At 38.3% G+C, this 24,769-nt stretch overlaps 1 protein-coding gene across 1 annotated transcript in view; it reads left to right on the plus strand.

Annotated features, from left to right (window-relative positions):
- The first annotated feature begins 242 nt into the window (after nucleotides 1–242).
- Nucleotides 243–24,769, plus strand: part of LOC131166782 (subtilisin-like protease SBT1.8) — a 32,610-nt gene continuing 8,083 nt past the window's right edge. Inside the window, exon 1 of the mRNA XM_058125353.1 lies at nucleotides 243–1,856. Coding sequence (XP_057981336.1) covers nucleotides 257–1,856 — 1,600 coding nt within the window. The 5' untranslated portion in view covers nucleotides 243–256. The remainder of the gene's footprint in view (nucleotides 1,857–24,769) is intronic.

Raw genomic sequence — 24,769 nt, forward strand, 5'->3', positions numbered from 1 at the left:
ACTTTTTTTTTTTTTCTTTTTTTCTCATTGAAAATATATTTTATGTGATCTTTTCATTAGAAGAAAGATGAAGGTAGAAACAAGGTCCTTTTTTTTTTTTCCAAACCCAACCTTAAATTTTTAAGTGGAACTCTTCTATTTAAGTCACTTGCTGATAACCAAACAAGTTTTAAGTTGGACCTTTCTTCAAATCGTATCCAACAATTACCAACAGAGATCAGTTTGAATCTACTTCTCTCCAACTAATTTAACAAGTATGGGTTTGGTGGCATGGCTCTGCTTCTCCGCACTCCTACAATGTGTATTAGTAGTGGGAAAGCAAACATATGTAGTGCACATGAATTATTATATGAAACCCTCATCCTATGCAACCCACAAAGACTGGTATGTTGCTAGCCTTGAGTCCCTCCCCTCCTCCTCCTCTACAAACTTTAGTCTCCTTTACATCTATGACACAGTCTACCACGGGTTTGCTGCCTCTCTTAACCCAGAGCAGGTCGAGGCCCTTCGCCGATCCAACTCAGTTTTGGGCGTCTATAAGGATCAAATTTACACTCTCCACACCACCCGTACACCCGACTTTCTTGGCCTCAATCACCTTAAACAGACCCCGATTGGTAAAACATTGATCCAAGCCTCCCAAAACGTCATTATTGGGGTCCTCGATACGGGAGTGTGGCCAGAGTCTAAGAGTTTTGATGACTCGGGCATGTCACCGATTCCAAATACGTGGGGTGGCAAGTGTGAGACTGGCTCCGATTTTAATAGCTCGTGCTGCAACAGGAAGCTCATTGGCGCTCGCGCCTTCTTCAAGTCATACGTGGAGGCCACGGGACAAACAAATATTAGCCTGACACCTCGAGATCAAGATGGCCATGGCACTCACACCTCAAGCACGGCGGCTGGGTCATGCGTTAGTAACGCTAGCCTCGATGGATATGCTACCGGGACAGCATGCGGAATGGGCCTAAAGACGCGAGTCGCGGTGTACAAGGTCTGTTGGGAACAAGGATGCTTCTCCGCGGACATACTTGCGGGCATAGAACGTGCCACAAAGGACGGTGTACACGTGCTTTCAATGTCATTGGGAGGTTCGCCTGACCCGTATTATGAAGACGTCATTGCTGTGGGGGCATTCAGGGCAATGGAGAAGGGAATTCTCGTCTCTTGCTCCGCTGGAAACAGCGGGCCTGCCGAAGCTTCGGTAGTCAACGTGGCACCGTGGATCTTGACTGTTGGAGCTGGAACTTTGGACCGGGATTTCCCGGCTCATGCCACGCTGGGAAACGGGAAACGAGTCGCAGGTGCATCCCTTTACAGCGGTCAAGGGATGGGCAAAACAGCAGCATCGCTGGTTTATGCAAATGGGAAAAATAAAACATCGAGCGGACTTTGCTTTCCTGGTTCGCTTGAAGGTAACGTGGTGGAGGGGAAGGTGGTGGTGTGCGATCGGGGAATCAGCGGACGCGCGAATAAAGGAGAGGTTGTGCGCGACGCAGGTGGGGTGGGGATGATATTAGCGAACACAGCCGAATTTGGGGAAGAGTTGGTGGCAGATCCTCACTTGTTGCCAGCCATGGCAACGGGGCAGAAGGCCAGTGATTTGATCAGAAGGTATGCCGAGTCCGATGAGAATGCTACGTGTTTGCTGAGCTTTGAAGGGACTGTGTTGGACGTGCGACCGGCGCCGGCTGTGGCCGCGTTCAGCTCCAGAGGACCCAATATTGTGAATCCACAGATATTGAAACCGGATTTGATTGCGCCTGGAGTAAATATTTTGGCAGCTTGGACCCAAGAAGCTGGGCCTACTGGTTTGGACAGCGATAAGAGGAGGACTGATTTCAACATCATTTCTGGTAAGCTAGCTTCCCTCACTACTTAATTTGATATAGAAAAAACTTTGACTTGTCGCAAGAAAAGGATTGCAAGACCAGATCACGAGTAATATGACATTATATGATTTGTTTATAAAATTTATTGAATGTAAAAAAGTCAACAAAATTCCAACAAATAATTGGATGTCATGTTGCTTGTGATTTAGTTCCGTGATGTTTTTCTTGTGATGATTAACAATACTCTTTGATATATTATTCATAGGCAAAAAAAGTATATAATTCTTCCTCTCATTTGGATTATGAATTTCGAACCTTCAATTTGAATTAGGATGAATTTGAATAAATTTAAATATAATTTTATATTATATATTAATTAAATTCAATACAATTTTATTTCTAAAATCTAAAAAAATAAAATAAAAGTTTGTCGCCAAATATGCCCAATAACTTTCCAAGAAGAAAACTTTGGATTATGAAGTCAAAAATTTAGTCGATATTCTAATAAATTTTGAGTTTTAAGTCAAAATTTTGGCTAGAACATATTTTATCCTCACAACTAGCAATAAGTCATATTTTGGTAATGAGTCAATGTTAGACACGCAGAAAATAAGTTCAATTAAGTTAGAGAAACAGATAAAAATAAAATATAAAAATAAATTACATAGAATCCAACAAAAACATGTTCCTTTAGATTTAAATGCGATGTCTAGTAAGCACATTTTGAGAAGCATAATTTACTTTATCTTTTCATTTTGAGTTCTGCAGTTTGATGTGTTCATTCTCTAATCCACCAAAAATGAGTTTTTCTTTTCAAAATAATACTATTTTAATTAATAATTCTCTACAGAACTCAAGATGGCCCAACTTAAATTACGAAAATCTTTTAAGAAATTCATGATAAGATCAAGAGTTTGAAAGACTCAATTTTTTATTTGGGTAGGTTAGATTTTGACCTACCTAAATTAATAACTTCCATGAAGTTGGACCAAAGGAAGTTGGGCCTAGAGAACACAACTTGTGTTTGATTGCAACAAGTTAGAAAAAAGATACGGAATTTTTAGAACAGCATTGTAGCCTTTGGCCAGTGATGCACTCTAACTAGACTAGGTAAATTGGTGGACTAAATAAATCGAATGAGATGTAAAGGACAACTCATTACATGAGAGTAATGAGCTTGGTTACTTAGCTAATGAGTTGACATATGATGAGTTTGGTATTACATTATCTATGGATAAATTACATCATAAATTTTAAGTTTCATTTAATGGCATCCATCCTTTAGAATATTTAATTAAAATATTTGATTTCTAAAGCTTCACATTCAAGTTAATTCAAATATCATTTTCAAAGCATCATCAAATTTGAAATTGAAGCTTTAAACATTAAAATTTACAATCAAAATTTTAGAGAAAATTACAATTTAATTAAGTTCTCTAAACTTATGATGTAATTAGTTTTTTACTATTAATATGAATCTTAGTTAATAAATTAGTTGTCAAATAATACAAAAGGGAGGACGTTACAATTTTATTTTATTTTTGTGAAAAAATAAGTTGTATCAAGAGGTGTGTGCTAGGACATCCTACTTTGACAAATTTCTTATAGGTGTTGGTAGTTATTTTTTGTCTCTTCAAAATAAGGTCTTTTGGTTATGTAAAAAGTGGGAAGTAAATGAGAAAAAAAAAACTAGAGGCGGTTGACTGATGTTTAGTGCAGTTGACCAACCCTCTCTAAATCTAGTTATAGGCAAAACACTTAGGCAGTCAACCGAACCCTCAAGGCAGTGAACCAACTTATTCTTAATTTTTTTTTTTTCACATGTCCTTACCCAGTTGGCTAGAAATCTTGGGCCAATTATGTGTTCCTTTAATGCTACATGTCAACCTCTAACATTGACATTGAAGAGGTGGCAATTATTGATTGTTATTTTCAAAAATTGAATTTTGAAATTCAAACTTGAAAATGGATTTTCCTTTAATCCCAAAAGGTCTATAAAAGGACGTTTAGGTCAGAGTTTGGGAAGAAAATAAGAGGGTAAGGAGTGGACATTCTATGAGAAGAAAGAGTGCAAGAAGGTGAATTTTCTGCAGAAGAAGAAGAAGGGAGACTACACCCCATCAAAGCATTCAAGAGAATTTTGGGAATGTTTTCCTTAAGGATAAGCCTTCATTTGCATACAGAAAAATATTAGCATTCAGAGGTTGGTATCCTTCTCTTCTTCTCATGTCATTTTCTTACATTTGCCATGCATGGTATGCCATAATCCATAGAAGCATGTTGTAGGACTCACATGCATTCTCCTTTATTTATCTTAGATTTCTATGGTATTTTGTATGTAATTTTATGGTGTTTTTATCCTTTTGCAATGTGTATATTGGTATGCATATGGAATGTGCCAAAAATGGCACAAAAATGGGGAATTTCAATGTAGGCAGTTGACTAGCCTGTACAGATGGTCGACCAACCTATGTTGATAAGAAAAAGTAGTTGTAGGAGCTACACGCAGTCAATTGGCCCTCTGAAATTTTAGTAGGATGACAACCACCGAATCATAAGAGATGCAAATATGAAATTTTAGTAGGATGACGACCACCGAATCATAAGAGATGCAAAATTGACACATTTTTCCCTTGTCTCCGAGATTTTTCCTCCACTTGACTTTCTACATTTTTCTAAGTGTAGACTAGTTGTCTAATGATGTCATTGTAAGGGATCTTGTGATTTTCATACAAAAAAATCACCTTTTTCCTGAGATAAAGCATGATCACTCATGCTTCTCTTAAAGCAATTTGAAGGTTTCAAGTTTTATTTTTACCAAACCTTGGAGTCACACACCCATCATACGACTTCTGGTTGTTCTTCAAGTCTTTACCAGGTTTCAAGTAGGGTTTGTAGTTTCTCTTCCAAAAATTCATAATATTTACAAGATTTTTACAAAAATGAAAATTGCTTTAAGCGCAACATAAAGGTGAAAAGGTGATTTTTCAAAATGTACAAACTTTTTTTCAATTTCTATTTTTATGGAGAATCCATAGGTTCTAAATCAAGAACACATGCTTTTCAATGAAGGTTTCATGATTAATCAAGGTTTTCAAGCATTTTTCAATATTGATTTTGAATGATTGCTTTCTTTCAAACTTGTTTTTGAAAATGATTTTCAAACTACAATGGTTTGATTCCTCTTTTGAGGATATGTAGGCAATCTTCTTTGTAGTTTCAACCATATATGCCAAACAAAAATTCAAACCCATTTTGCATTGTTTCATCATTTGCATTCTTATGTATGTTGTATGTATTCTTTTGTGTTATTTGTTTAGTGTTTTTATTAGGCATCATATGTAAGTCTTTTAATAGTTTGCTTTCTTTCAAAAAAATCATTTCATGTGGAATGTATACACACACAAGAGGTAAGCACAACAACCATTCAAGGGAATGAGTGTTTTAGGGTGCTAACCCTTTAAATTCTCAAAAATAGGAGGTTAAAATGTTACCTTCCCTATGCAAAATTGTATTCCTGAACCTATTATCTTCAAAAGGGTTTCCTTCATTTTAATTCTTCAAATAAAATAAAATGGTGACTTATGTCTTTAAAAAGTAAAAAGGAAAGTTAGATTAACCATTGGTTTGCATAGTCTATAGTTGTTAGTTTTCAAAATCATCACCAATTTCTAGCAACTCAAATGGGTCCCCAAAACCTAATGTTGATAGATTTGGTGACTCCGCTAGGGATATAAGAGTTAGGCCACCATGTTTGTGTTTGTGTGTGGTTTTTATGTATGTATGATTGTTTATGTTTATCGTTCCATGCCATGTGATATTTATTCACTATGTGCTATTTTGGTTGATGTTGTATGCCATGTATCATATCTTTTTCATATCTATGCACTCGTATTTCATGAGTACTCTAATTCACACATTTCACTACACCGCATGAGTCTTATACCCGGACTCCTTACCTTGTAGGAAATAGGAGAAGGAATAAGTAGTAACGGCCTTTATGAGCCTTGTCTCCCATATAGGTCTTGTAAGAATTCCTTCACTCGGTTTTTTCACCTTGAAGACAATTTATAAGCCTTTATAGTTGTGTTACATAGAGTCTTACCATGCACCTAAAATTTATTTTATCATTACTCTAGGATATAGATTTTACCCGATGTTTGAAGTTGAACATAAATGTTATGACTCATGGAGCCATAAACATGATCCCTAGGAACATGATAACATGCCATACTTTGCATGATTCATCTCTTACCATTGAAATAAAATTCATAGGTGCACAACATGTTGATGAGACCTATCAACATTTGAAAAAAGAGTGTGAACTTGAAAATGATGCCATTCCATGAGATTTTCTAAGTACTATGCTAAACAAAATGAACTTGTGTAATGGGGTAAGATGTGGCTGGAAACCTAAGATGTTGGATTTGCTTATCCATGGAGAAGTTTCAGTGCATCCTATGGTTGTATTGTAGATGTTCTAAAGGTATAAGTGGATTGGAAGTTTTTGATTTCATGATACAAGATTGGGATCCTATTTATCGATGCTTCATATTTAGGCCGACCTATATGGTTCCCCTTATAGAAGAGCATGAGGAGTTGCTCTAAGTCCCTAAGAGTGCACATGAAAAGGACTTATCTAATATGAAAACCAACGTAGTTTATGCATTGATTTTAGCTATGGGAGATAAAGCAAAATAACTAGAAGGGAAGACTCAAAAGAAGGGTGAAACTAAAGGGTGTCATTGGAAAGACATTCAGAAGATCTTCATGGTGAATATACAAAATTAATTCCACAACCACAACAAGTAAATGAAAGCAAGAAAAATCACAATGACAACAGGAATTACGTGGTTCGACAAATCCTATATCCATGGAAGCAATCGACAAGGATTCACTATCTTATAGTGGAAACTACAAGAGTAATACAAAAATCCTCTCAATTCTCTCTTCAACCACACTTGGCACCCTTGGAACACAAAAGGCATAAAGGCACCCTATATACAATGTATTATAAGTATATATAAGCCTCCTCGAAAGTTTCCCCCTAAGGCCCAACCAAAATAATGTCCAAATTATTCGAAACTCAAAATCTACGTAGGATGTTCCAAGCCAAACTGTTGACGGTTTCAAACAGGATTGAAATTATACCCCTACTACACTACTACACTCTGATTCCTTCATGATGTCCCTTAGTATGTGAGACATAATTCACAACAAACTCCACCTTGGCGAACATACACCCCTTATAAGAAACCAAAAAACGTGAACCCATTGCTCCACCTTGAACTTTGGAACGTTCGGTTGGGATCATCTCCTTTCTAGCACTTGGAGACAAACACCAAGTCCAAGTAACACCACTTGAACTTGCTGATGACAGTTTCATCTTCTACCATCAACCCTGATATAGTTGTAGATGCAACACCCAAATACTTCACCCTAGGCTTCCAACAAGGCCTTCCCATAATAGGAAACACAAATGCTGCTGCAAGCCTTCTATCACCAAAACCCCCTATATAGTCTTCAACAAGTCTCACAACCGACAATCCACTCTTTTGCCTATTGAAACACCTCATGACAAAATCATAAGGGGCCTTTGACATATCCCGGACATCACAACCCATCCTTGGGTACCGAGGGGTAGACATTCCATATTGATTCTCTACAAAACCCCCTTGAGATGGCAAACAAAGTCTCCCAGCGATTTCGTCCACAAAGCCACCTTGAGATAATACCAATCTTCGTGCAGGCCTGTCCATGCGAATAAGCAAATCAAGATTCATCTTGACCATACCCAACACATTCATGTCATAAACTTTCAACATAGTTACCAATTGATAAGCCTCAGTCAGAGCATTCTCAGCCAATAACATGTCATTCTCATACAACAAATACATCACTCATTTGCATCCTATCACCCTCTTCCACACTAGAAGCCTCACCAACTCACAAACCTGGTACATATGCAATACCTCCATTTCCTCCACCAAAGCATTCATCTACCTATTTTTCCCTTTACCATGCATTGCAACTTGAAAAATAGTAGAATCCTTGCTACTGGTAGTAATGAATGTATAAAACTCTAAAATGCAAAATTTATACCTAAGTGGTAGTCTAATAGTGCACATGGGTCCATCGTGATTCTGCTAGTCTACCGAGCTAAAACTCTCTGCAATATGAACAATGTCACCTTTGCCTTGAGTACGTAGCTCCACCAGCATCGCATATCCATTTTTACTGTGACTATGTTAACCCGAGATAGAGTTCCCCACATTTCTGCCCTAAGTTTCTAACTCCACCTAAATTACATGTTCAATCCTGCCACAGTTTTCTAGCATTTGTTTCTCTTCTTTTACTTGAGTACACTATCCCATGACTTTATCACCAAAAGTCATGTCCTTGATCACCCCTTTGTTTGCCACAGGATCACCTAGCTTACACTCGCCTTTCCTATACCCTAGAAAGATGTACTGTTTGGATATAACACTGAGCCTAGATTCTTCATCACTAGATTTGTGCACCAGTGGACATCCACTCATATATAACCAAGTAGTCTATTGCAAAACCTGCCCATAAATCACTTGCAACTCTCCCATCTAGTGATACCTTTGGCGATCGGTCACACGAGAAATGCGCCATACTTACTAACTTCATCAAGAAGTGCCCTACAAGCCCTGTATATAACCAACCTTGCTCAAAATACTTCTTGAACGAAACCAATATACTCAATCCCAATGTTTGACTTGAGGATCTCTCTCCCGTTCGGGTACTCCAACTCAACCACAAGTTTAACCTAGTAAACACATCAACATCAGGCTTGTGCTATATGAGATAAACCAAGACTTTTCGTGATACACCCAAGAAAAACATGTCTACCCCATGATGCTATCACCACCTGTCCCTAAACATCTGAATACATGTAGTCATCCATATGCCTTAACCACATATGCCATAGAATATCTGACTCAAATTCTACAGCTGCAGCTCCACCTACAACTGTAACACCCTGCAGTTTATAGATATTTCCTTCTATCTTTTCTCCTTTCATCACTATCGAGTCGCCTTCACACACTTTCATTTCCCTACTTTCAGATTTGTAACTGTATCCATTACAGTCTAAAGTGCCTAATGAAATTACATTCTTCCTTAGACCTGGTATATGTCTTACATCATATACGGTTCTCATAACACCATCATACATTTTGATTTTGACATTTCCAATACCAAGTATTTTGCATGAAATATCATTTCCTATCAAAATACAACCAGTATTAACTGACTTGTAGGTGTTGAACTATTTTTTATTTGTTGTCATGTGATAAGAGCATCTAGTATCTAAGATCCAAGAATCATTCATAAGGCACTAAGAACCTAATGAAACAAATAGCATATCTCTACCACTGGATTCTGAATCTTCCTCCACTACACTTGCAGATTTTGACGAACCCTTAGACATATACGGGTTCCAATTTTCGCCAAACTGCTGCAGGAGAATCCTCATCCATGATGTGATACAACACATCATCAGCCAAACACAGTCGGATGGTTGATACCCCCTTTGCTTCCAACTTATTCCAAGTTGCTTCATCCATACATTCTAATTGAACTATGTACAATGCTTTCACCATCCCTTGTTACACTAAAAGATCCTTCACTCTTCTCTACCACAAACCAAAATTTTCGGTTCCATCAAATTTGACAACGTCAAATTTTGTAGACAAAGTCTAAAGGCCATTACAACAGTGCTCTGATACCAATTGATATGTAAAAACCCCTCAAAACAATGCACAACGGAATAACAATATTAGTGTAAAAGGATTAAACGAAACAATAGAGCAATCTAATGGTGAATATACATAATTAATTCCATAACCACAACAAGTAAATGAAAGCAGTAACAATCAAAATGACATTTGAAATTACGTGGTTCGATAATGCCTATATCCATGGAAGCAAACAACATGGATTCACTATCTTCTTATAGAAATTACAAGAGTAATACAAGAATCCTCTCAATTATCTCTTCAACCACACTTGGCACCCTTGGCATATAAAAGGCACAAAAGCACACCATATACAACGTATTCTGTGTATATATAAGCCTCCTTAGAAGTTTCCCCTTGAGACCCAACCAAAATAATGTCAAAATTATTCAAAATTCAAAATCTAGGTAGGCTGTTCTGAGCCAAACCGTCGATGGTTTTAGTCTAAAAGCGTCGACGGTTTTAGAAAGGATTGAAATCATGCCTTTGTTGCACCACTGCACTCTGATTCCTTCATGCTTTCCCTTAGTATGTGAGACATAAATCACAACAATTTCTGTAACACTTATGTCACTTAACTTCTGCTACAAGTAAGACAAGGAACCCTTATTATGTTGTACTTAATTATTACACACTTGGTTCCTAGGATATGTAGCACATCACTTCTTTTGAAGAGCATTCATAAAGGAAAGGAACTCGCTACTTGACTGTGCAACTAGTCATCAGAGAGTGGAGCTAGTTGTAGTCTTTAAATGCTTAGAAGGGAAGACTTTGAGGTGGCTAGCAAAGTGGATGCCTATCCGGTATATGCTTCTTTAATGTGAAGAATTCGCTTGGGTACCATTATTTATATTAATGGGATACATTAGCTCTGCACCAGCCTAGGCTCTATGATAACTTGGACACTTCCAGCACATACCCTAAATTATTGGACTGCACTATATTCATTGTCAATAATGGGAGAGCACTACCATACTCTTCATTGAGCAAACAAAGAGGGATTGGATAAGTCCTAAGATCTTGCAGAAGGAGGGTTTCATTATTCACACTTCGTTGGGCTACCCCACATGGAATAAGTTTAGAGACAAAGGCTATAAAATCCCATGTGCCTTAGGACTTGATAAGCCTATGCCTAACCGTAACGAGCTTGAGGACTATTATGAGGATTTTTTGTGTAAGACATCAGTTCTATCACAAAAAGTGGAAAGGTAAAGTGCATCAACTCAAAGAATCAAGGAAGAAGATGTCCAACATACTTAAAAGGGGAGTAGAAGAAGTAGAAGCCTTGTAAGGTCAGTTCTTCGAGTTAGAAGCAATAACTATAGGTTCGGAAAATGATTGGGAAGAAACCACTATAAATAAAATGAAGTACAAAGCAGCCAAGAAGGAGATTCAATCCAAGTTAGAGGAGCTAACCAAAATGAACAAGAACTAAAGAGGCAGAATACCGAGTGGAAAGTTGAGATAACTGAGTGTATGAAGAAGGCATCCAAGGTGGAAGATTTAGAAAGGAAAATCTACTGACTTTTATACTAGAACCAAGGCTTTGGGAAAAGTCATGGAATGCAAAAGCAATTGTCTGTAGGCAAAGTGAGAAGATAGTGTCTCAACAGGTTCACATGTAGGAGTTGGAGTGGATTATCACAAATAAGAAGAAGCAACTATATCGGTATTAGGACTGTAAGAAGGAGTTATAGGACAAGCTTAGATGGTTATTTTGGTTTACCACACTATGCAAGAAATGCTCCATGCCTTAAACCCTATACTTTAGTAGGTTGGCAAGTTAGCCCAAGAGCTATACCTTTTAGTGAAGGGCACATTGGATGGGATGGCTCCAACAAATTTCTTAGATATTTATGATGTACTAACACAAGTGTTATCATATTTCAAACATTTTGATGGATATGTATGATTAGTAAAAAGGCTAAGGTCGTCCCCTTAAATAAATGATTGTACTCTGACATTTCTAGTGGTATGAAAAGTTGGCAATTTTCTCTCACCAAATAGGGAATCACTTGGCATGTTGTACTTCAAAATTCATTTCAATTCCATGTATTGTGTTCCTCTAGCTATATTTTTCTATTTTATTTGAATTTACCTAAGCTATGCCATATACTCAAAAAGTTTATCAAAATTCTACAAAGAAATAAAAATTATCAAGCAACTTGTGACCCTATCATTAAAGGAGCTCAATCCAAAAGCATGGAAATGCCAAAAGCAAATCAACGTAAAGATTCTCCAATGAAAAAAAGATTTAAGGCTTTGAAAAAATCCATAGTAGACCTAGTCCAACACATCAAGGGAAAAATACCCCTTGTTGATGAAACCTAACCAACTTAACTAATTCCACAAGAACAAATTTTCATTAACATAACTAGGCAAGGAATTGATACCGAGCTAGCAAAGCCAACTAGGGACAAGGGAGAGGAGAACAAATTAGAAGGAGATAAGGACTGTATGACCTATATAAAAAAGAAATTGAGATTAATCCAAGGAATCTTGGATGGAGGAATTTGAGATTTTGAAGACTTATGTCTCTTTATTGATGTGGTACTAACCAAAAAATTCAAAATCCCTAACTTCAACAAATACAATGGCATGAGTTATCCAAAGATACATATGCAAATTTAAACAATAAATATTGAACCATATAAAAATAATAAGAAATTGATCATGCATGTCTTCTATGATAGTCTGACTGGATGTGCTCTAAGGTGGTATTCCTCCTTAGACAAAACCAAGGTTCAAAAGTGGAGGGACTTGGAAAATTTGTTTTTAAAGAAATATTAGTTCAATGTCAATGTGGCATTTGATCGAGTGACTTTACAAAACATGAAAAAGAAGAACATTGAAACTTTCAAGGATTATGCACAAAGGTCGAGAGAGGATGCAAAACAAGTGAACCCACCACTATCCAATATAAAGATGGTGAGTGCCTCCATTGGAACATTAAAAGCATATATTATGATGAGCTAATTCCCCAAAGCTTATGCCATGTGGTTGTAATTGGTGAAAGAATTGAAAGTTGATGGAAGTCAGGTAAACTAATTGACTACTACATTAAAGATGGTTGAACAATTGACAACAAAAAAAATCTTCATGAAGAAAGAAAAGAAAGGAGGAGGAGATGTCAATGCAGTATATCAAGGAATGACACATAATCAAACCACCCAAGCCAAGTGCACTTACACCACCTAGAAGGTTTCCAATCAATCCATCAATACTCCGAATTCACCCAATTTTAACTCAATCAAAATTAATGTTGATTCTCGACCAAAAAGAGAATTTTTTTCACCATTTTAGACATACCTTTGGTTGACCTTTATCATCAACTAGATTCATGGGAGGGGGGGGGGGGGATTGCTCTTATGCCAATGAAACTAGGGCAAAGTTACATATTTTATATTCTAAATGTATGATGTGAATACCACATAAATACACATAGACGTGTTACAAATGCTTGTCTGGCACTTAAAAATAAAGTATAGAATTTGATTGATGCCAACATCGAAAAGTACCAATAGGGAGCATCAAAACAAACCTATTTCCATACCATAATTCTTCCATTAATGCCTTGGTAATACCTGAAGTCTAAAATTCTATACCATCCATCATCATCACTTATAGCTTCAACATACATTTAATACCAAGCGCCACCCACAAACAATGTGGACTCCATCACCATTTGTCATGCCCCGAACCCGATAACTGAACCCAGGGGTGAATTAGTAACCTAACATGTCCCTGTATCATACAAAATACCATTGATACAGTACAATGAATGAGGGTCCAACCCCGTGGGATTCCCAGGCACCCTATACATATCCATATAAAACAGAATATACGCAGTGGAAAATGGTCATTCTATACATATACGTACAGTACCATACTAAGGTCTATACAATAGGAGTTCAAGCTCCATAGCACAAAACATAAACCCGGTTATCAATCATACCCCAAAATGACAACCTAAGAACAAAAGTCCTAACACTTACCCAAGCGCTATCTGCGGTACACCGACCACTACGCTTCTACACCAATAAGCTAGCTCTAGTTACCCGAAGGACTTGAAAATATGTACATACAACAAGGGTGAGACACCTCTTAGTAAGGAAGAATATAGGTTATATTGGTGTGTGGCATTCGAGTGTTATCATGATAGCTAACCTTCATTGGTAAAAAGTGAGCAGATTTCGTCAACCTGTCCACGATCACCTAGATAGCATTCTGCCCGTGAAGTGTTGTCGGCAATCTGATCACAAAATCCAAGGAAATATGCTCCCATTTTCATTCCGAAATAGCTAAAGGCTGAAACAGCCCTACTAGCCTTTGATGTTCAGCTTTCACCTACTAACACGTCAGACACTGCTCCACAAACTAAGCAATTTTTCTTTTCATACCACTCTACTAGAAGGTCTCGCGCAAATCCTGATGCATCTTCGTACTACCCGGATGTACCGCAAACAAAGAACGATGCGCTTTTTCCAGAATCGTCTTTTTGATCTCGTCGTTCGGAACACATATCCTGGTCCCAAACCTAGGCACACCTCCCTTAGAGAGGTTAAAATCCGTAGCCAAGCCTTGTTGCACTTTTCCTACAATCTCAGCTAACTCAGCATCACTAGCTTGCGCGACTTTAATACACTCAAACAAAGTCGGCTGTGTCACCAAACTAGCAATGAAAGCCTGGTAATCACTAAACACCAACTCTATACCCAAGTTCTCCAGATCCTGTCTGATGTGATGCTGAACTACAATTGCAGATACAACTGTATGTTCTGACTTCCGAATCAATGCATCATCCACCACATTAGCCTTTCCTTTTGCGTGAAGAAATACCTGAGGCTTTTGTGGTTAGTAAAAATCTCGCATTGCACACTATATAAATAGTGTCGCCAGATCTTCAGTGCATATACCACAATAGCTAATTCCAGATCATGCGTAGGATAATTCTTCTCGAATTCTTTCATTTGCTGAGAAGCATACGCTACTACTTTACCCTCTTACATAAGCACACATCCCAGACCTTTTAGAGATGCATTACTATAGATCACAAAATCGTTATCCCCCAAAGGAATGGTCAAAACCGAAGTAGTAATCAGTCGGTGCTTCAACTCCTGAAAACACTGCTTGCAATCACTAGTCCACTCAAATTTCACTCCCTTCCTAGTCAATCGAGTTAGAGGTCTAGACAATTTAGAGAAACCTTCCACGAACCAACAATAATAACCTGCCAGTCCTAGAAAACTCCGAACCCCCTGCACATACGGCCTTACCCAGTCGATCACCGCTTTGATCTTGCTAAGATCAACTGATATACTGTCACCAGTCACCACATGGCCTAAGAATGCAATCTGACTTAACCAAAATTCATACTTCTTCAATTTAGCATACAACTTCTTCTTCCACACAATCTGTAATACTAACCTCAAATGATTTTCATGTGCTTCCGAACTCCTTGAGTAAACTAAAATGTCATCAATGAACACCACTACGAACCGGTCTAGGTACTCATGGAAAACCTTGTTCATAAGATCCATAAATATTGCTGGAGCATTCATCAATCCAAATGGAATGACTAGGAACTCGTAGTGGCCATATCTAGTACAGAAAGCAGTCTCTGCAATATCTTCAAATCAAACCCTCACCTGATGATACCCTAACCGTAGGTCAATCTTTCAAAAGACCTGCATACTCTGCAACTAGTCAAAGAGATAATCTATACGAGGCAATGGGTAGCGATTCTTCATAGTTACCTTATTAATCTCACGGTAATCAATTCTTCTTCACAAACAGTACTGGAGCTCCCTAGGGCGAAACACTAGGTCGAATGAAACCCCTGTCCAGAAATTACTACAACTGTTCCTTCAACTACCAAAGTTCTTCTAGAGCCATCCAGTACGGAGTTTTAGAGATCAGTGCCTTATCAGGAAGTAACTTTATAGCAAACTCCACCTCACAATCTAGAGGTAAACCGAGTAGATCTTCTAGAAACACGTCTGGGGACTTGCTGACTACCTGAATATCCTTGAGTCTCAACTCATCCCGCGGAGGTTCCTTAACACAAGCTAGGTACCCATGACATCCATCCAAGAGTAGCCTTCTCACCTGTAGTGTCGATAGAATCTGTAGTGTCGATAGAATCTGCGGCGTCGAACGCACACATGATCCTACAAACTCGTACTCTTACTCCCCAGGAGGTATAAACACCACCATTTTCCTACGAAAGTCAATCACAACATAACTGGAGAACAACCAATCCATCCCCAGTATGACATCAAATTCCAACATGTCGTAGACCACAAGATTCGCCGGTAGTATTCTTTCCTGAATTTCCACTACGCAGTCTTCCAACATCCTCCTATAGAATGATACACTCCCAGATGGTGTAGCTACTCACAACTCTTCATCCATGACTTGGGTCTCCACCCCACACAGTTTCACAAAATTAATAGAGATAAAAGAGTGGGTCACACCCGAATCAAATAAAACTACAACTCTATTTAAAAGCAACATCAAAGTACTTGTCACCACATTCCCCGCATGCTCGACATCCGCTGGAGTAAGAGAATACACTTGTGTCGGAGTTGTGTTCGCCTAATATGTCCTCTAGGATACCTGATTACTTCCCCGATTATGAGTTGAAGAATGCGTACCCCTCTTTGGCGTGTGACAATTGTAGCATTCACCATTATACCATGTGAATTGATTGGCCACAATTGTAGTAGTTACCCCCAAACGACTAGCATTCACCATTATACCATCTGCGACACTTGGTACAACGATCACCTAACTAGCTCGCATGAGAACTCTGACGCTCAGTATTCTGACGGTAACTCGGGCCCCTATTCCTCCTCCTCCACGATCCCTGACAAGATCTAAATAGAGAACCAGAAGGTGCTGGCCTCTTCTTCAGCTCCTCATCCACCTCATCCTTTCGGATGCCTGTCTCAATCATAGTGGCTTTATCCACCAAAATCGAGAACTCGCAGATTTGAAGCATACCCACTAATATGCGGATGTCCTTCCTTAGGCCCTTCTCGAACCACTGAGTTTTCTCATACTCGCTAGAGATCAAGCACGGCGCAAACCGGTACAGCTCTATATACCAAGCCACATACCCCTGCACTGTAATATTTCCTTGAGTCAGAGCAGAAAACTCATCCGCCTTAGCGTTATGTGTGGAAGCCGGGAAGTATCTGTCAAAGATCACCTCATTGAAATGGCCCCACGTTATCTCCACCGGACCGACTCTATGCTTCTCCAGAAGATTCACCATAATCCATCATCGACTCACCTCCCCAGATAGCTGGAAGGTAGTGTAAAGGACTTGTTGCCTATCTATGTAGTGCAAGACCTCCAAGATCATTTCAGTATTCTCCACCCAGTCCTTCGCTATCGTTGGGTCATGTCCCCCAGAGAACGTGAGAGGATGCATGCGTGTGAACCTCATTATGGTGCACCCCACAGATGTAGGAGAGCATTCACGTCTCCTTACACTTTGCTCAATCTCCTACAAAACCTGCTTCATCAAACCTCGAGGCATAGACGAAGACTCATCACTCGTAGTCTCCTTGGAGCCACTTCCCAAGTCGTTAACCTTGGGATCCATTCTGAAAGCACAATAGGAATCTTATTAATACTCCTACAACACGCACAATTAACACAATTATCTACAAATAATCATGTTAACTACTCCCTGCTTGGTCCAGGTCTGTCCTATCACACCGACACGAAAGTCATCAACGGTTTGCCCTGCTTTTACTGAAATCATCATTCCAGAAAAAACAAGAAATACTGTTGACAAGTCCCGGTCTAGAAACAAAACAATCCTCAACCAACTCTGCCCACATCCAACATCCTATACTCTGGTATGTACTCACAGCTAAGCCTAACCAAGTGTACAAGACCTAACAACCTGGTTAGCTCTGATACCAAGCTGTCATGCCCCGAACCTGATGATTGGACCCAGGGATGAATTAGTAACCTAATTAGTCCCTATATCATACAAAATACCATTGATACAGTACAATGAATGAGGGTCTAACCCCGTGGGGTTCTCTGGCACCCAATACACATCCATAAAAAATAGAATATACGCAGTGGAAAAAGGTCATTCTATACATATACGAACAGTACCATACCAAACTCTATACAACAGGAGTCCAAGCTTCATAGCACAAAACTTAAACCCGGTTATCAACCAAACCCCAAAATGACAACCCGAGAACAAAAGTCCTAGCACTTACCCAAGCTCTATCCGCAATACACCGACTACTACGCTCCTACACCAAGAAGCTAGCTCCGGTTACCCGAAGGACATGAAAATATGTACATACAGTAGGGGTGAGACACTCTCCGTAAGGAAGAATACAGGTTATATCGGTGTGTGGCATTCGAGTGTTATCATGATACACAATACATACATAGTTAAATGCAGTTCCAGTACTAGTTTCACAATAGTGCATATAGCACGCACACACACACACACACACACACACACACACACACACACATAATCAAGCAACCTGGCGTCGTCACACTGTTCGACCCAAAGTCGGTCCTGATACTCAGCGCCAGCTCGTAGTCGACCCATAGTACACGGCGTCCCCAGTACATGTCTAGTCCCAGACTCCCATGGCATCGTACCGGCACAAACTAGTGGTATACACCCTTCGGTGATTTGCTCATAAGGCTCACGCCCTCAAATATAGAGTCAGACACTCTTGCCAAACATGGCCTAGAGATTTCATACACCCACGGATATAGAGCCGAAAACTCTCAAAACCTGGAAGACCTTAGAACCCAGTTCCAATTGCATTCCACAAAAACACAACCATGCATGCTCATATAACCAAACATACCACACCCATTTGGTAATCTAAAATCATGGTTTTCCAAACATATACAGTTTAAATAAAGTCAAGGCACAACCATCCCCATTACACAGTATAAATGATCATATACATACGATTTTTCCAACAAAACCAGGGATGCAACCCAATTACCCCTTTTCCCAAAATTGTAATTATGAAAAACCTATAGTTTTACCTGTTAGATCCCCCCAAATGAGTAACCAAAATGCACACAGGACCGTGGACAATAGTTCCATTGAGTCTGATTTCAAAAATAACTGACATAAACTAAATCCCCTTACCTTCTCCCCAAATGGCAAATCCTGAACTCCGAGGTCCTTAAATGGCAAACTGAGTTCCAAAACCTATAACGTGCAGTATAGAATATACTCACGACTCCATTCTCTACAAAACTACTGGAATAGAAATGAAAACCGAGCCTTACCTATATTTTATGCCAAAACATGAAAATGTTCGAAGCAAAAATTCGATTCGCAGAACTTGTAAAGAATCCTTCCACGATCCTTGTGGTAACTTTAGATTAACGATTCTCGCGACGTATGACAAAGAAATCTAGAAAGAAAGAGATTGGGTTGAGTTTCTAGAGAGATAGAGAGAGAAAATGAGATTTCTTAGCTGAGAAGTAATGAAACTGACATTTATAGTACACTTGACTCAGCCGTCCTTGTTGACGAGGTCTTATAGATGGCTCGTTGACGAGACAAGACCTCGTCAAAGAATCTAATATTACCGATTTTCCAAAACCCCTTGGTTTCTCCTCATCGAGGAGCCTCTGAATTTCATCGACGAGTAGCGCATGGACTTCGTCGACGAACTCTGGCTTTGTCGATGAAACCTACTCAATTCCCAATTTTCCCCTCTCTTAATTAATTAAACCCACCTATCACGGTTTGGGTTCTTACACCATTAAACCACCCTCACCATTCCCATTTGGTTCAAACCCAGTCATGCCATGGAAATATAAGCTTGAGATAACAACAAGCTTAAAGGAGAAAGCTAATGTATCTAACTTATCTAAAGCTAAAGGCATGACAAGGAAAGGAAAGGAAAATTTTATACTCGAGAAGAAGTGGAATGGAGAAGGAAACAAAATGATGAGACTGTTGAAAAAAAATAAAAATGGAAAAAGCTAGAGAAGGAGAAAACATAAGAAGTCCGTGATGACAAAGTGCTAATTTTTTTCCAATAACTCAAAATCAGTGACTATGACATTGTTGAACATTTGAAAGAGACACCAACAAACATATCTATTATTAGCTTGCTCACATATTTTGAAAGTCACAAAAATTCTCTAATAAAGGTGTTAAGAGATGCGTATGTGACACAAAATGTACCGTTGAAACAATTCAAGGAATTGGTAAATGCCAACATTACAACTAATAGGATTACCTACATAGATGATGAGATACCGGAAGAAGGAAGAGACTATGTGAGTCCTCTCCATATAGTTGTAAAGCATGGTAAAAAATTATACCAAATGTACTGGTTGACAATAGGTCGGCACTAAATGTTTGCCTATATTCTACACTAACAAAGTTGGGAATTGACATGTTAATAAAGAAAAAAAATAGCAATATGATAGTTTAAACCTTTTATTAGACTATGAGGGAGATAGAGAGAAAAGTTGATCCCAATATTGAAATCAGACCATGCACATTTGAGGTACCATATCTTTAGAGATCACACCCTAATTCAATATGTTGCTAGGAAGACCGTAAACTTATATAGCTAGGGTAGTGTCATGCATTATCTCTTCATCAAAAATTAAAATTTGTATCAAAATATCACTTGATCACCATCAAATAAAAGGGAAGTGTTAAAACTATTAAGTCAGGAAGTGTGTCAAATATTGGAATTAAAAGGGCTATTCCTTCTAATCTAGTGGAGATAGCATCTCCTATGTTTGGAGGAGATGAGGAATTATCAAACCTTAGTGAATGAGGTAAGGAGTTAGAACCTTCTGAAGAACTTTTAAGAATGTTCGAGTAGGAGAAGAAATAAATCAAGCCACATTTAAATGGAATAGAAGTAGAAAACTTAGGAATAAAAATGACTCTACAAGAAGTAACTTTGGAACTATAATGAGCCCTCAAATCAGAAAAAAAGTGATGGGCTTTATGAGTATAAGGATATATGTGCATGGTATTATAAAGACACTCCAAGATTGGATACTGATATGGTGACTCATCAAATACTAGTATGGTCGAATTGTAAGCCAGTGAAGTAGAAACTTAGAAGAATTCGTCCATAATGGCAAGGGAAATAAAAGGAGAAGTCAAGAAGCAGTTTGATGTAGGTTTCCTAGAGGTATGCAATTATTTGGAATGGGTAGCAAATATCGTTCTAGATCCCAAAAAAGATGAAAAAATAGCTCAAAGGATGATTTTCCATTACGTCACATTGACATGGTGGTAGATAACATGGTTGGACACAAGTCATTCTTATTTATGGATGGTTTCTCTAGATATAACCAAATCAAGATGGTAGAAGATGGTAAAGCAAACCACATTCATCACTCAATCGGACATACTTTGCTATAAAGTGATGCCGTTTGGATTAAAGAATACTAGTACTACATATCAAAAAGTCATGGTCACAATATTCCATGACATAGTGCATAAGGAAGTTGAAGTGTGCATGTGATTACAAAATCCAAAATAGATTAAGAACATCCACAAATGTTGAAGAGATTGTCTAAATGACTGAGGAAATACAAGTTTAGATAAAATTTATCTTAATGCACTTTTGGAACAATTTCTGCAAGTTATTGGGATTCATAGTAAGTTAAAAAGGAATCTAGGTTGACCTAGCTAAAATCTCTACCACAAAGAAGTTAGAACCTCCTTATACTAAAAAATAGGTAAAAGGATTCTTGGGAATTGAAGATTGAACTATATAGCTCAATTCATAGCCGAACTAACTATTACATGTGAATTAATTATTATACTTTTGAAGAAAGACAATCTTTGCATTTGAAATGAGAAATGCAAACAAGTCTTTGACAAAATCAAAGAATACTTGAAGAATTTGCCAATGTTGATGCCACTAATACCTAGAAAGTCATTGATTCTCTATCTGAAAGTACTAGAGGAATTTATGGCTTGCATGTTATGTCTAAATGATGAAATAGAGATGAAAGAAAGATCTATATACTATCTTAGCAAGAAATTCAATCAATGTAAGTCAAAATATTCAACGGTGGAGAAAATATGTTATGCTTTTTCCTGGGCTAAACATAGGTTAATACAATACATTTTATATCAAATGAATCACTTTATTTCTCTTATGAATCCATTGAAGTACATCTTCAAAAAATCGGCACTATCAGGAAGGAAAACTTAGTGGAGCATGCTATTATCAGAGTATGATGTCGCCTACAAGTTTGCTAAAGCAATCAATGGGCAAGTCATAGCTAATCACTTGGCTAATCATGCAATGTAATAAGATGGAACATTAAGTTTGAACTTTCTAGATAAAAATTCTTAGTAGAGGAAGAGGATGAAGATAATAGAAGATGTACTTTGATAGAGCGACAAATACACAGGGATATGGAGAAGGAGCATTGTTGGTATCACCTAAAGGGGAACAATTTCATGTTATAATGAATCTATGTATTCCCTCTACCAATACTGTTGCTGAATAGGAAGCTTGCATTATAGGACTCAATGCTGCACAAGTTAGGAATCTAAGATTTGGAGATATACAAAGATTCCGCTCTTATAATATGTCAAGATGCAGGGGAATGGAAAAATTAAAGACTAAAAATGGATCCCTTATTAGCAATATATGGAGAAGCTTGTAAAACATTTCAAATTCATGCCCTCTGAACGCCTACCAAGATCAGAAAACAAATTTGCTGATACTTTGGCAAATTTGGCTTATATAATAAAGATTAGAGATGAAGAAATAATTCTATCATTGAGTATAGATGTACAAAGTGATCCTACACATTGCATGGTTATTTAAAAGATAGATAGGAAGCCATGGTACTATGATATTAAACAATATTTACAAATCAACAATATACAACACATGCGTCTTAAAATTACCACCAAACAATTCAAATGTTATCAATGGGATACTACCTCAGTGGAGACACTTTATATAAGAGAGGGTTTGATATGACATTTTCGAGATGCATGGATGCAAAAGAAGGAGCTCATATTATGGAAGAAATGCATGGAGGGTTATGTTTAACACACTCATATGGGAACATATTGGCAAAAATAATCCTAAGAGATGGTTATTATTGGAAAATGATGGAAATAAATTGCATAGACTTCATTAGAAGGTGTTATAGAGGTCAAGTATATATAGATAAGTTGAACACATCATGTTGTGATTCGATGCCCATCAACAAGCACCTGGTTCAGATACCAATTACTGTGACAAGCAACTAGAACTCGAAACCACTTGTTGATATTCGCGGATGCGTAATGGAAGCATACTCTCACATGCACACGAATCAAACAAACAACTAATGCAAGCACTCAGCGATGAACTATACGAACCTATCAATCACTCAATGATGAGAATCAATGAAAGCAACAATCAAAGCACAAGATTTAATGTGGTTTGGCAATTTGCCTACGTCCATGGGAGTAGCAACCAATTTTCACTATCAATGATGAAGCTTATAAGCTTTGAAGCTTGCTTGAAGCTTAATCTCTTTTAGGGTTACATAATAATCATTATATAACTATCTAATGTGTAAAGAAGACCTATAGTTGATCTAAATACTTTTTGTAGCAATCCCTTGGAGGAAATCCCTCTGATTATCCCAATCCACTGATCTTTATTGAAGAATTCATAACTTTTGCTGACTGAAACCATCTATAGTTTGACCAAACTATCGATGGTTTGGAGCAGAAAAAAATACCCTGCAGCTACTGCTTGAAACCGTCGATGGTTATGCCCCAAACTATTGTTGGTTTTCCCTCTATGGCTGCACCTTGCTTCTCTCTTTTCATTCCTCGCGTTATGGTGTTTTCTCTCGGTACATGTGTTCCACTCAAAATATGAACCACCTCTCCTACAATCTCCACCTTAGCAAATATTCACCACCTAGGATAAATTCGAAAGCATAATCCACCATTGCTCCACCCAAGCTAATAGATTGGAACCTGCCTCACTTATAATGCCTGGAGATGTAAACCAAGTCCAAGCCACACTTGAACTTGACCGTGGTAACATGAACTCCACCTACCTGAATACCCAACTCCTTGAATGATCCTCTGAACTACAAAGCCACCTTTCCAGCCTCAACCTATGCCAAGAACTCTAATCCATTTGTAACCAGAGCACCCTGAGATTGTACCCTGAATTTCCAACAATTAGGCCTTCCTACAACGTACCCCATTGTAAGCCTCCTATCATCCAAGCCCCCTGTGTGGTCTCCATATGTGAACCTCATAACTGACGAAACCCTCCGTTGCCCACCGAAGTACCCAACTACACTGGCATAGAACAGCTTTGACACGACCCGAACATCACCGTTTGCCCTCGAGTACTCAGCGGTAGACTGTTTACTTAGATTCGCCAATGGTGTACCAATGACCGGTTTAATACTAACCATGATAAACCTCGCCAACACTTGATCCCCAAAACCGCCTGAGATAACCACAATCTCCATGTAGTTTTGTCCATAAAGTTGCCTTGAGATAACACCAATATCCCCACAGCTTATAACTACAAAGTCACCCTATGATAAGCACAATCTCCTTGTAACTTTAACCTTACGAATCTCCAACCCAAGAATACTTTTGGCAGCACCCAACTCCTTCATGTCAACTTCCTTTATCAACAGAGTTCCTAACTAATTTACCTTAGTCAAAACCTTTCCAGCAATCGACATGTCACTTACATAAAACCATAGAATACATGCCCACTTGCAGCCTATCTCCCTTTACCCCTCCAGGAGCTCCACCAGCCCCCACTTCTAATTCTTATACAATACCTCCATCTTCTCCACCATGGAACTTGTCCACATACCCTTCTCCTTGACATGCACTGCCTCTTTAAAGGTTGTAGGATCCTTTCTGATAGTAGTGGTTGTATAAGAAAATAAGATCACACTTGGACGGTGGCCTGATAATGCCTTTGACCCCATTGTGATCTTGCTAGTTTCTCGTACTTGAACTCCCAGCATTATAACCAATGTCGTTTCTGCTCTGAGTTTGAAACTCTACCTGCATCACAATCTCTTTTTTGCTCAAATTTATCCTATGATATCGCAAATCTCATGAGTTAGAACTCTCTGCAATTCTACCCTGAGTCTCCAACTCCACCTGCACAATAT

This window comes from Malania oleifera, chromosome 10 (assembly GCF_029873635.1).
Source record: "Malania oleifera isolate guangnan ecotype guangnan chromosome 10, ASM2987363v1, whole genome shotgun sequence".
NCBI classification, from domain to species: domain Eukaryota; kingdom Viridiplantae; phylum Streptophyta; class Magnoliopsida; order Santalales; family Ximeniaceae; genus Malania; species Malania oleifera.